The 12,519-nt window shown below is 34.9% G+C and overlaps 1 protein-coding gene across 1 annotated transcript in view; it reads left to right on the forward strand.

Annotated features, from left to right (window-relative positions):
• The first annotated feature begins 1,699 nt into the window (after nt 1-1,699).
• Nucleotides 1,700-12,519, forward strand: part of LOC123557176 (large neutral amino acids transporter small subunit 2-like) — a 30,577-nt gene continuing 19,757 nt past the window's right edge. Inside the window, exons 1-3 of the mRNA XM_053525698.1 lie at nt 1,700-1,879; nt 3,469-3,568; nt 10,089-10,133. Coding sequence (XP_053381673.1) covers nt 1,732-1,879; nt 3,469-3,568; nt 10,089-10,133 — 293 coding nt within the window. The 5' untranslated portion in view covers nt 1,700-1,731. The remainder of the gene's footprint in view (nt 1,880-3,468; nt 3,569-10,088; nt 10,134-12,519) is intronic.

Here is a 12,519-nt window from a genome sequence, read left to right on the forward strand (position 1 = left end):
TTCTAACATGAGACTGTGTTCATATACAAAGTTTGAATAAATTCTATTACTGGGAAATTTTTGCGCGATCTTTCATGATACAAGAAACTGCAGCGAGCGTCTTTAAAGAAAATCTGTTAAGTTGCATTATTAAATTGTAATAATATAGACATGCTGATTTTTAATATATTTTGGGAAGTTCAACAACTAAAAAGTAGGCATGTCGGTAGCATGGGAAAGTTATAAAGATACTTTATATTAAAGTTTTCACCTTACTATTTTGGTTTGACCTTCACCAGGCAGCGGTTCAGGTATTTCATGTGACTGAAGCCATTATTTGACATGTTGAAGGCAATAATTATACACAATCATATTAAAGCAATTAAAATCCTATCATTCAAAATCAAACTGTTGCTTAGCAACAACATTTATGAGGATACATTAATGGTTTTGAATTAAGGCATGTTGTTATGCAAGAGAGATTTTAAAGTGAGGATTTTTTTTTATGAATAAACTTCGCAGCATAACATAAACCAATCCCTGATTGACATCTTTGATCTTGTCTTGTTTGAAGTCAACATCAGCGTAAAAAAGTGATATTTATTCATTATATTATATTTTCTTAATGTTGGTAAAATGCCCTATTTTTGTTGGTGTTTTAGCAAACATTTTTTCAAATATTGAACATAATACTAGTTAAATTACCTTCAGTAAACCGTACTTACATGATTGTGTTGGCAAAAAAATACAACATGAATGTTAGAGCACACTTTCTTGTACCGTATGTAACAAGGAATATAAATATAACTAAGGCTTTAAGGCTTTCAGCATCTTTGCCTTTTAATACCTTTAATTAAAGGGTATTCAGATGTCTTAAAATGCAAATATAATTACCTATCTTAGCTGAACATCAGCTGCTTTCTATTTAGTGTTTCTGTGTCTCAAAGTGAATTGGCAGATGTTAGAAATAGAACTACTGCAGGTTATTTCTAGCATTAATTATAATATCTTTTATATCAGTGCAACAGTATTCTGAAGGTGAGATTCCATTCATTTTTGTCAATCATTCAAGGTCAGTGTGCTCCTTATCTTGTCATTTATCCTTGTCAGTTGCTCCAGGTCCATGGATTCGTGTCATAAATAAGCCCTTTTTTGTCATGCGAGTTCCATGGAGGCAGGCCATTAGCAGCTGTTGTTAGTCACTCAATGTAAATTGATTTAATAGCCCTCACCTGTTACACATGTATTTCCATGGACTTGTGTCATTACTCCTCTTCAGTCACTCCAGGTCCATGGACTCCTTGGCATTTGTCTTTGCTCGTCACTAGTAGCCCAACTTTAATAATTTGTCTTTGCCAACCACTCCAGCCATGACAACAGTTTACTGTCATTTGTCCTTGCCAGCCACTAAAGGTCCATGGCTTCTGCTTTTATTCATCCTTTTTAACAGCCATAATTATATAGGTTTCAAGGAGCAGGGACTGTTTGTCACCATTCTGTCCTTCTTGCCATAGGTTACTGACTTTTAAGAAATGGTTAAAATATGCGAACATTACTACAAAAAATGGCTTGACTGATTTAAACTAAAATGTGATTAATGTTAATAAGCATACGGAAACACTGAAAGTCTTGTGGTGTCCTAAACTGAAACTGATTAATTTGATTAAACGCTTATTTCTATATAATGTCATACTCAGTGGCGTTGTACATTACTAACAAAATTTTCAGGGAATTTGCTCCCTTTATTTACAGATGTTCATTTATTCTGTTTCAGTAATTTTAACGTTTATCAACTGTTACGATGTAAAGTGGGCAACGCGTGTCCAGGACATTTTCACATACGCCAAGTTGCTGGCATTAGCCCTCATTATCATAACTGGGATTGTACAGCTATGTAGAGGTGAGTTTCATATTAAAAGAAGTTTTTGTCTAGAAATCTGACTTAGGTGCAACTTTTCATGAGGAAAGAAGATCTGCATAATTAAATAAGCCATACCACTGAAAACATGACACAATTGGCTTTCAGTCATTTTCTTTTTGAGAGTATCATTTAAAAAAAAAATTGTATAAATAACGACAAGTTTTTCCTGATTTCAGACGTAATGACTTTTGTTAATATTTTTCTCCTAATGGGCCCTATACCAATACACCAAAAACTGAAAAGAAACCTACTAAATTAATTGTGAAACTTCCAAAAAGATATAGAAATGAGTATCTTTTGTCGATAGGTATTTGTTTGATGACCCTACTGAATTCATTGTGAATCTTCCAAAAAGAGATAGAAATGAGTGTCTTTTGTCGGTAGGTATTTGTTTGATGACCCTACTGAATTTATTGTGAATCTTCCAAAACGAGATAGAAATGAGTGTCTTTTGTTGATAGGTATTTGTTTGATGACCCTGTTGAATTCATTATGAATCTTCCAAAAAGAGATAGAAATGAGTGTCTTTTGTCGGTAGGTATTTGTTTGATGACCCTACTGAATTTATTGTGAATCTTCCAAAACGAGATAGAAATGAGTGTCTTTTGTTGATAGATATTTGTTTGATGACCCTGTTGAATTTATTGTGAATCTTCCAAAAAGAGATAGAAATGAGTGTCTTTTGTCGATAGGTATTTGTTTGGAAAGTTATACTGTCTGTATAAATATAACCTGATAATCTATATAATGTTTCAGTACATTTTGTAGCACTGATGTACTTGGTTTGCTAGTAAATGAAATGTCTGAATTAGTGTACCTAGTATTAGTGCTTATATTTAGTTACAGGCACTCGGGGCTTTGAATTCTTCATGTGAGGAAGCCATCCAGCTGGCTTACGGAAGGTCAGTGGTTCTACCCAGGTGCCCGCTCGTGATGAAATAATGCACGGAGGGGCACCTGGGGTCTTCCTCCACCACTAAAAAGCTGGAAAGTTGCCATATGACCTATCATGTGTCGGTGCAACGTTAAATCCAACCAAAAAAAAAAAAAAAAAATTTAGTTACAGGATTCAAAGATCATGTTTAAAGTATATTAAATGAGAACCTGTTCATTTACTTACATAGCTAAGTTTTCATCGACCTAATCCATTCCAGCTTTATTATGGACATTAACCATCTGTGACATCAGTCGAGTTAAAGTTTTCATTTTGCAGGCACTCATTTTAGCTTGCTGAAACTAACAAATCTGGAGACCTATAGTTTACAATTTCATTTATTTTAAATGTTTCTTATTATATTTTAGAATAAGAAACTGTCTCAACTTAACTTAAGCACTCTTAAGACCTTATCATGCTGGACACGATTGATTCTGCCTTTGCACAGCCGTGCAGTCTGATCAAGATCTACACTGTTCGCCATTCAGTCAGTAACATTTTAGTAAGCTCCCCTTTTAACAGTTAATGGTACTGTCCAAATTGAAAGATGGACAAGTTCATTATTGAAATTTAGCAGGGTAAGGGTTCCCATTATGCTTTCATTTATTTTGAAACTCAGTTATAATTATTTCAGGAGAGACGGAGAACTTCAATGATCCGTTTGAATATACAGAAACCAACATTGCAAAAGCTACACTAGGCTTCTATTCGGGGCTGTTTGCTTACAATGGATGGTAAGTGAATTAATTTCTCTAACTTTGGTTGAATTTATTTGTTTCATATACATGGAACAACATTACAATTTTAGTCATGTTAACTACATGTGTAGTACTGGGAAATCAGTGATATTCATTGGGGGTGGAGGGGGCCACTGCAGCGGTTTTTTTTACCAAGAGGGGAAGGGGCCCAGGCCTGTGATTTGGGGAAAAAAGAGCTTGGTATTTGGGCAAATGGAATAAAAAAAACAAATGTAATGTCAATTTTTAGGGGAAAATTGCATGATTAAAAAAAAATTTCTGAGGAGAAGGGGCCAGGTGTTAATGGCCCCTAATATGGAAGGGAAAAAAATGGAGGTGGGTGGACTGGTGGGGGAGGTAATTTCTGTGGATTTCGTGAGTGCATTGATCCATGAAATCCCAATAAACATTTAGTAGAAATCTACAAGATCAGATCCCAATGCAGTAGTTGTTTTGGGTAAAACCACATAATGCTTTGTCTATAAAATTAAATGATTTCACAGCATGCTTAATTAGTGCTTCCTTAAATTTTTAGCTCATCTGATTTTTTGAAAAAAAATGATGAGTTATTGTCATCACTTGAGCGGTTGTCGGCGTCGGTGTCGGCGTCGGCGTCTGCGTCGGCGTTGCCTGGTTAAGTTTTATATTTAGGTCAGCTTTTCTCCTATACTATCAAAGCTATTGCTTTGAAACTTGGAAGACTTGTTCACCATCATAAGCTGACCCTGTATAGCAAGAAACATAACTCCATCTTGCTTTTTGCAAGATTTATGGCCCCTTTTGTACTTAGAAAATATCAGATTTCTTGGTTAAGTTTTATGTTTAGGTCAACTTTTCTCCTAAACTATCAAAGCTATTGCTTTGAAACTTGGAATACTTGTTCACCATCATAAGCAGACCCTGTACATCAAGAAACATATCTCCATCTTGCTTTTTGCAAGAATTATTGCCCCTTTTGTACTTAGAAAATCAGTTTTCTTGGTTAAGTTTTATGTTTAGGTCAGCTTTTATCCTAAACTATCAAAGCTATTGCTTTAAAACTTGCAACACTTGTTCACCATCATAAGCTGACCCTGTACAGCAAGAAACATAACTCCATCCTGCTTTTTGCAAGATTTATGGCCCCTTTTGGACTTAGAAAATATCAGATTTCTTGGTTAAGTTTTATGTTTAGGTCAACCTTTTCTCTTAAACTATCAAAGCTATTGCTTTGAAACTTGCAACACTTGTTCACCATCATAAGCTGACCCTGTACAGCAAGCAACATAACTCCATCCTGCTTTTTGCAATAATTATTGCCCCTTTTGGACTTAGAAAATCATTTTCTTGGTTGAGTATTATGTTTAAGGCAACTTTTCTCATAAACTATCAAAGCTATTGCTTTAAAAATTGCAACAGTTTTTCACAATCATAAGTGGACACTTTACATCAAGAAACATAACTCTATCCTGCTTTTTGCAAGAATGATGGCCCTTTTTAGACTTAGAAAATCATGGGTAGGACAATATTTCTATTATACAAAAAAAATCAGATGAGCGTCAGCACCCGCAAGGCGGTGCTCTTGTTATATGACCAGTTAAGTAAAGGATTGTGGATATACCATGTTGTCAAATTCCACTTTCACCTACATATTAGAGCATGCTACCTCAAATTTATGGGTCAGTCATTTTGCTTGGTTTGAGAATTTAAACAAGTGTTTCATTGATTGCCTCTCAGTATTTTTTGTGTGTGATAGAAAAAAATTGAAAGTGAACTGATAGCCATTTTGGGTGACCTCGGAAATAATTGAGAAGTATCAGAAAAAAGAGAAATGTATTGAAGCTTGGATTGAACACATGAACAGATTGCATATATTTCAATTATATTAATGCATGTTCAGTTTTATTTATTATCCCAGTAGGCAAAAATCAATATTGGAGACAAATCATTCATGTTGTTTTCCGTTTTCTGAATAATTTAATAGAGTACAGTGTAAGGGCCTCCAGGGCTGAGTGGTTAAGGCCGATGATTTCAGATCACTCCTCACCAATGTGGGTTAATATCCTCGTCTTGCATGCAGAATTCTTTACTTGAGGAAGCCATCCAGTTGACACACAATCTCAGTGGTCCTAACCAAGCTGCCTGCCAATGTCTGATACAATGCCTAGAGAGGCACCTGGGGTCTTCTTCCGCTATCAAAAGCTGGAAAAGTCGCCATAATTATAACATAAATTGTGTTAGTGTGGCTCTAACATTCCTCCCCCTCCCCTCCTTCCTCCAAAAAAGATAACAGAAAAGTTGTAATCTCTTGGAAGACTGGAAGAGGCTGTACTTTGCCATGGAGAGATTATAAACTGGAGATGTTTCAAGGGAAATGTCTGCGTACCTGGTAGGGAGGTACTTGTTGTTAGTGGTTGTATACTGTAGTTACTGTGAAATCATTAATATTCGTGGGGGACAAATTTTCGTGGGTGTGTAAATCCACGAAATTTAATCCCAACGAACAAGTGAAATTCCCATTAATGTTATGTTCAAAAGTTTAAATCTACGAATTCATATCCTCACGAAATTGCCATTTTGACCAAAACCACGAAATTTCATGCCCACGAAATTAAATGATTTTACAGTATACTAATACACTAAATTAAAGACAATAAAGATAGCCCATCATTTCTTGTTAGTTTAAAGATGAAAGAGGCCAGGGATAGATACAATACTGAAGGTAAAATCCGAAAATGAAGTTTGACATTTTTCGGATGTAGTTAGGTGTTCGAGCACAAGACTATATTAAAACTGGGGAATGCTGAAATTGTATGCAGAGAAAAGGGATTTTGCAGTATAAAACAGCTTCATTTTATTAGCTCATCTGATTTTTTGAAAAAAAATGATGAGTTATTGTCATCACTTGAGCAGTTGTCGGCGTCGGCGTCGGCGTTGCCTGGTTAAGTTTTATGTTTAGGTCAGCTTTTCTCCTAAACTATCAAAGCTATTGCTTTGAAACTTGGAATACTTGTTCACCATCATAAGCTGACCCTGTATAGCAAGAAACATAACTCCATCTTGCTTTTTGCAAGATTTATGGCCCCTTTTGTACTTAGAAAATATCAGATTTCTTGGTTAAGTTTTATGTTTAGGTCAACTTTTCTCCTAAACTATCAAAGCTTTTGCTTTGAAACTTGGAATACTTGTTCACCATCATAAGCAGACCCTGTACATCAAGAAACATAACTCCATCTTGCTTTTTGCAAGAATTATTGCCCCTTTTGGACTTAGAAAATCAGTTTTCTTGGTTAAGTTTTATGTTTAGGTCAGCTTTTATCCTAAACTATCAAAGCTATTCCTTTAAAACTTGCAACACTTGTTCACCATCATAAGCTGACCCTGTACAGCAAGAAACATAACTCCATCCTGCTTTTTGCAAGATTTATGGCCCCTTTTGGACTTAGAAAATATCAGATTTCTTGGTTAAGTTTTATGTTTAGGTCTACTTTTTCTCTTAAACTATCAAAGCTATTGCTTTAAAACTTGCAACTCTTGTTCACCATCATAAGCTGACCCTGTACAGCAAGCAACATAACTCCATCCTGCTTTTTGCAATAATTATTGCCCCTTTTGGACTTAGAAAAATCATTTTCTTGGTTGAATATTATGTTTAAAACAACTTTTCTCATAAACTATCAAAGCTATTGCTTTAAAACTTGCAACAGTTTTTCACCATCATAAGTGGACACTGTACATCAAGAAACATAACTCTATCCTGCTTTTTGCAAGAGTGATGGCCCTTTTTAGACTTAGAAAATCATGGGTAGGACAATATTTCTATTATACAAAAAAAATCAGATGAGCGTCAGCACCCGCAAGGCGGTGCTCTTGTTAAACAAGAAGCCAGCACAGTAGATACTTTGCCTTCTAAATTTCTATAATGGACTGGTCTATCTTTAAAATTGGACAATACCATTTGTTGTGTGTTCACTGAACATTTTCTGACTGAATAGCAAATAGTGCAGACCATAATCAGCCTGTACAGATCCCGAAGACAGGATCTCTTGCTGCCAGCAGGCTAGAGGTTAATATAAAATAGATAAAAGTTCTAAAAATTTGTCCAGGAATTTACAGCAAACTTTTAGAAAGTCGTGACATCCCAGAAATCAATTGTTGATAAAGATTTTAACCCTTAATCTGCTGCCGGCAAGTGGTTCTCCCTTTGCGACCAGTGCGAACCAAGATCATCCGTGCAGTCTGATCATGTTCTGCACTGTTCGCCATTCAGTCAGTATCATTTTGGTAAGCACCCCTTTTAACAGTTAATGGTACTGTCCAAATTGAAAGATGGACAAGTTCATTATAAAAATTTAGCATGGTAAGGATTAATTAGAAATCAATACTGGGAGACACATAAGTAATGAAAGATTTTAGATATGAGGTAATGATTCTCCCACATGCAAGCTGTGTGCTGTGACGTCAATTTGGATTGTAAATATGTTATGATGAATATTGGCAGTGACAGTCTATTTATGGAAATGAAAGACCATTTTTCAGGGATCAAATTTAACTTTTTTTCCCACTAGCAGTTTTTTGCTAGTGCCATTTTTTTTTTCACTAGCAAAATGGTGGGTTCTGCTAGCAATTATTTAAAGGCTGCTTTACGTGCTAAATTCATTAAGTTGTTTTTTTGTTGTTTGATCATGTTGGTTTCTTAATAAAAGTTTAATGTTCGGCTCCGTTTCCCACTTTTTCACGGTTTGAACAGGCTGGGACTTTCTGAACCAAAGTAGTCGATGATTCTTTGGACTTTTGGCCTGACTTGGAAGTTTTAAGTTCTTTCAGGTCACTGCCAGTGATGTCGCTAGCATTTTAGGTCTACACAGACCTTTTTCGCCCAAAGAAACTTATAATTTTCCTTTCCATTTTCGCAGAACTTTTTGAATCACCGACCAAAACGAAAACAAATATCGTCTAGATGCTTACTTAGATTTCCCATAATTACATTTGTATAACAGTGACAAGCGTCTACAAGCGGTCACCTGATTATCAGTAAAATAACTATCCCAAAGGAGTTTTTAAGGAGCAAAATGACCAATTCTAACTGCAAAACTTTAGCAAAAGTGTCCATTAAGAAGTGTGATTCTTTGAAAGTTTGGTATTTCTCTTGAATTTAAAGGTTATAACCCTTCCTGTGCTGGACATGATTGATTCTGCCTTTGTGCCCAGTGCAGATCATGATCAGCCTGCATCTCCATGCAGTCTGATCAAGACCTGCACTGTTTGCCGTTCAGTCAGTATCTTTTCGGTATAATGCACCCTTAATTTTAACAGTTATTGTCCAGATTGCAAGATGGACAAGTTCATTATAGAAATTTAGCAGGGTAAGAGTTAAATAGACTGTCCCTGGCTAGAAGTACAAAACAATGGTATAGCTACCCTTGGGCCTCATTGTATTTCTGAGAAATAGTCTACACTTCTTGCTTCTGCATCTGAGTTGGTATTTTATCATGCCTGGCTGTTTCGCTGCAAAGTTAAACCCTTCTCTGACCATTTTCAGTCGGCTGCAAAGGCAAGACTTGATCACTTTTTACCTTGTAACTAACTTACTTAGCCTCTTAACCTTCACCCTGCTAAATATCTACAATGGACTAGTCCTTTATTCAATTTGGGACAGAACCATTTATTATCTGAAGGGGTGTTCACTGAAATTTACTGACCAAATAGCGATCAGTGCAGACCATGCTCAGCCTGCACATTATGGACCTTTGGGAGATTTTATGATGCCCACTGGTTGCAAAGGCAGAGTCAATCATGTCCAGCACAGGAAGGGTTATAACCTTTAATTCAAGAGAAATACCAATCCGTGCAGTCTGATCTTGGTCTGCACTGGTTGCAAAGGCAGAATCACTTGCCGCCAGCAGGCTTTTTAAGGTTAAATAAATCATTATCAATAAGGGAAAACTAATTTTTGAGGAAAAGGGACAGCTGTTTTCAGCCTGGACACAAGGTTATGGTCATTGGGTGAAGGAATAAAGAAAAAAACATTATGGAATTAATGAAAACCAAGTTATCATCTACAAAAGCAGCTTAATGCAGAATTACAAGCAAATCAATATTCTATCAAGCTAGAACTTTGATATTTAAAAAACGTTCGTAGTTTCCTAACAGGATTGGAATTGATCAAATTGACGAACGGAAATCAACCAATAATTGCATTTTGATTGATTTATTGGATGGAGAAAATTTTGTTTATCGTATTTTGAAGACAAGGCGTTATTTTCTTGATTGGAAATCAATGAAGACAAGAAATAAAATACGTTTTTTATAGACGTATGTTATAGACAAGGTTTCCTTCTCAACGTTTTATGCCTCATCTGGGACCTCTTTTGTATCAAAGTCTAAGTAATGCATTTTACTTATGTTTCAGCACGATGTTTTCCATTTTATAGTTATGGACTTTTGGGAGATTTTATGATGCCCATTTGAAATAAAACCATTTCAGCAGATTTAACTTAATGTAAACGTTAACTTTTTTACCCTTATATTTTTTCAGGAACTATCTTAACTATGTGATAGAAGAACTTCAAGACCCAGTCAAGTAAGTTTTGTTCAAGTTGAAAGATCGGGTAACATCTGTTCTCTGCTGTATCCCAGGTTTTGGATCATTAGCATGCCTATTTAAGAAAGCCAGCTGTCTTAATTCGTCCACCAGTCAAGTCATGCGTTACAAAGACATTTGCTTTGATCTGTATTGAATGCTGTATTTGGCTGTAAACATAACCTATGCTAGGTAGGTCATATTGTACAACTTGTAAACCTCCGATTTTGATCCATAATAATTTACAGCATGGACGATTTTAAGTCTTTCTGTAATCTGTCTAAATTGTGATTTTAATTCAAGGTTATTATGTGCATTTAGTGTTACTTTAATCGTACATAATTATTCTCACCTGCTGGACTTATAAAATGCTACATTAAATAAATATTGAGTTAATTGGCTATCATATGCCTGTTAATTTCTTGTTTGATATTGTTAAAATGGATTATAGGCATTTGTTAATAACTCAGTAGACTGCTAATACGTGCGTTGAAACAGATAATAAGGAAAATAACAAATCATCCCACTTGTAGAATTCAATTACTTTCACGAGTCTGTCTAAGAGGAGATTTCTTAAATAATTCAAAGAGATTGTCTACATGTTCAAAGTCACTATCACTCTCTTCCTCCCTCTTAATTGTCCTTGCTTTAAAGGTCATGGTATTCTCAAGGTCATGAGTAACTGTTGCATCATTGACTCCAAATATAGACTGGTATTACTATTCCCCAAGCACAAAGTGATTTCAGACTGGCAACACTATTGGTAGAAAAATCAATACGTTTACAATTCTTCCGTGGCGTCATCAAGATCATGCATGGGTAGTAAGTTACTGACTGACATTTTCCGCATGTATTAAATTACAGTGCAAATTTAGAAAAAAATATAAAGAATTATGTAAAACGAAAAAGGAACAAAATATTTGATTGCAAGCTTGTCTAGTAGTAAAATAATACAGATTTACGAGAGCACATGACATGTCAAGAGTTTATTAAATTTCCATATGTTTGTCTGACGCAAGAGATAAACATCCTTCCCACACCGTGATGAGCAAACAAGACAAATTAAACACTGAAAGTATGATGCAATTGAATAATTTGTTTGTTTGTTGTTTTTCAGAGAACTAGATGTTAAAAAAATATATGGAAAAAAATGTGGTTTAATCTTTATGTAAACTGAGTTTTTGTTACGGAAGTAATTTTGTAGTAAAATTCAATCCTCTAGTTTTCTCCATTTTAAATAAAAAACAAACTTGAACATATTATTGATGTGGTAGTCAGGCTGTAAATAGCTAAGACAACCTTATTTTCTATGACTGTTAGTCAGTAGACATATTTTGTTGCCTAAATGACACAAAACAATTTAATAGATATCTTCTCCTTTATTTAGTACAGGACTGTTTATCAGTATATTTACACAAAATTTTCAATTTGTAGACACTTATCACTGAATCGGACATAATAAACAGGAAAAATTGGTCCAGATTTGGGTTTTCTGTTAGCTGAACTGGATCAGTCTAGATCCGAGTAGTTTTAAAGCAGAAATTGTCCCCCCATTTACAGACTTTTGATGCTAAAACGTAATAGAGTGAGGTTTTTTATTGCCAGTTTTCTCGGTGAGCTGTTGTGTTCCTATTTTTATAACTGAAACACTATTTTGGTCTAAATTGTGTCAAGATTAAGACATCAGTTTTAGGGTTTTCATGAAATTGAACAGAATATTTTTAACTTTGCTTTCAAGCATTATTCTTAAAATCATAATTTGATCTTACAACTCCCTTTCTGTTTCTAAGTAAAATTATCAGTATTAAGTGGTAGATTTTTTTCAAGGAAAAATACTTGACTAAGTGCAAAATTGATGAGTATAAGTACTGCATAAAGTAGCAAAACTGTTTGAAAATAAAAGGCAAGTCGGATGTTTTTCAAAACTGTTGTTTTCATAGGCTGTCTCTGCAGAGACCTTGAGTGTTTTTTAGCAGTAATGCATTTGTCAAGTAGGGTGTTTTTGATTTCATTGTAACAAGAAGTGTAAATACCAGAATCTCATATCATGTAATAGTTTTCTTGTTTACGTTGTTTAGGATTTAAGGGAAAGAATACTGTTTTAAGTTTTTTTTAGTTGGGTAAGTTTCTTATATAGTCTAGCACAGGCAATATTTGATGTATGCTGGTATTTTTGCTAAATGATACATTAACCATCTGCAAAATAATGACTCATGAACATCACACATCCAGCTGAATCTTAACCCTTACCCTACTACATTTCTAAAATGGACTGGTACATCATCCAATTTGGGCAGTACCACTTATTATTCAAAGGGGTGTTCACTGGAAATTTACTTGCTGAATAGTCATGTCAAGCCTAAAATTAATCTTGTGAATGAAATAA

Source organism: Mercenaria mercenaria, chromosome 15 (assembly GCF_021730395.1).
Source record: "Mercenaria mercenaria strain notata chromosome 15, MADL_Memer_1, whole genome shotgun sequence".
Lineage (NCBI taxonomy): Eukaryota > Metazoa > Mollusca > Bivalvia > Venerida > Veneridae > Mercenaria > Mercenaria mercenaria.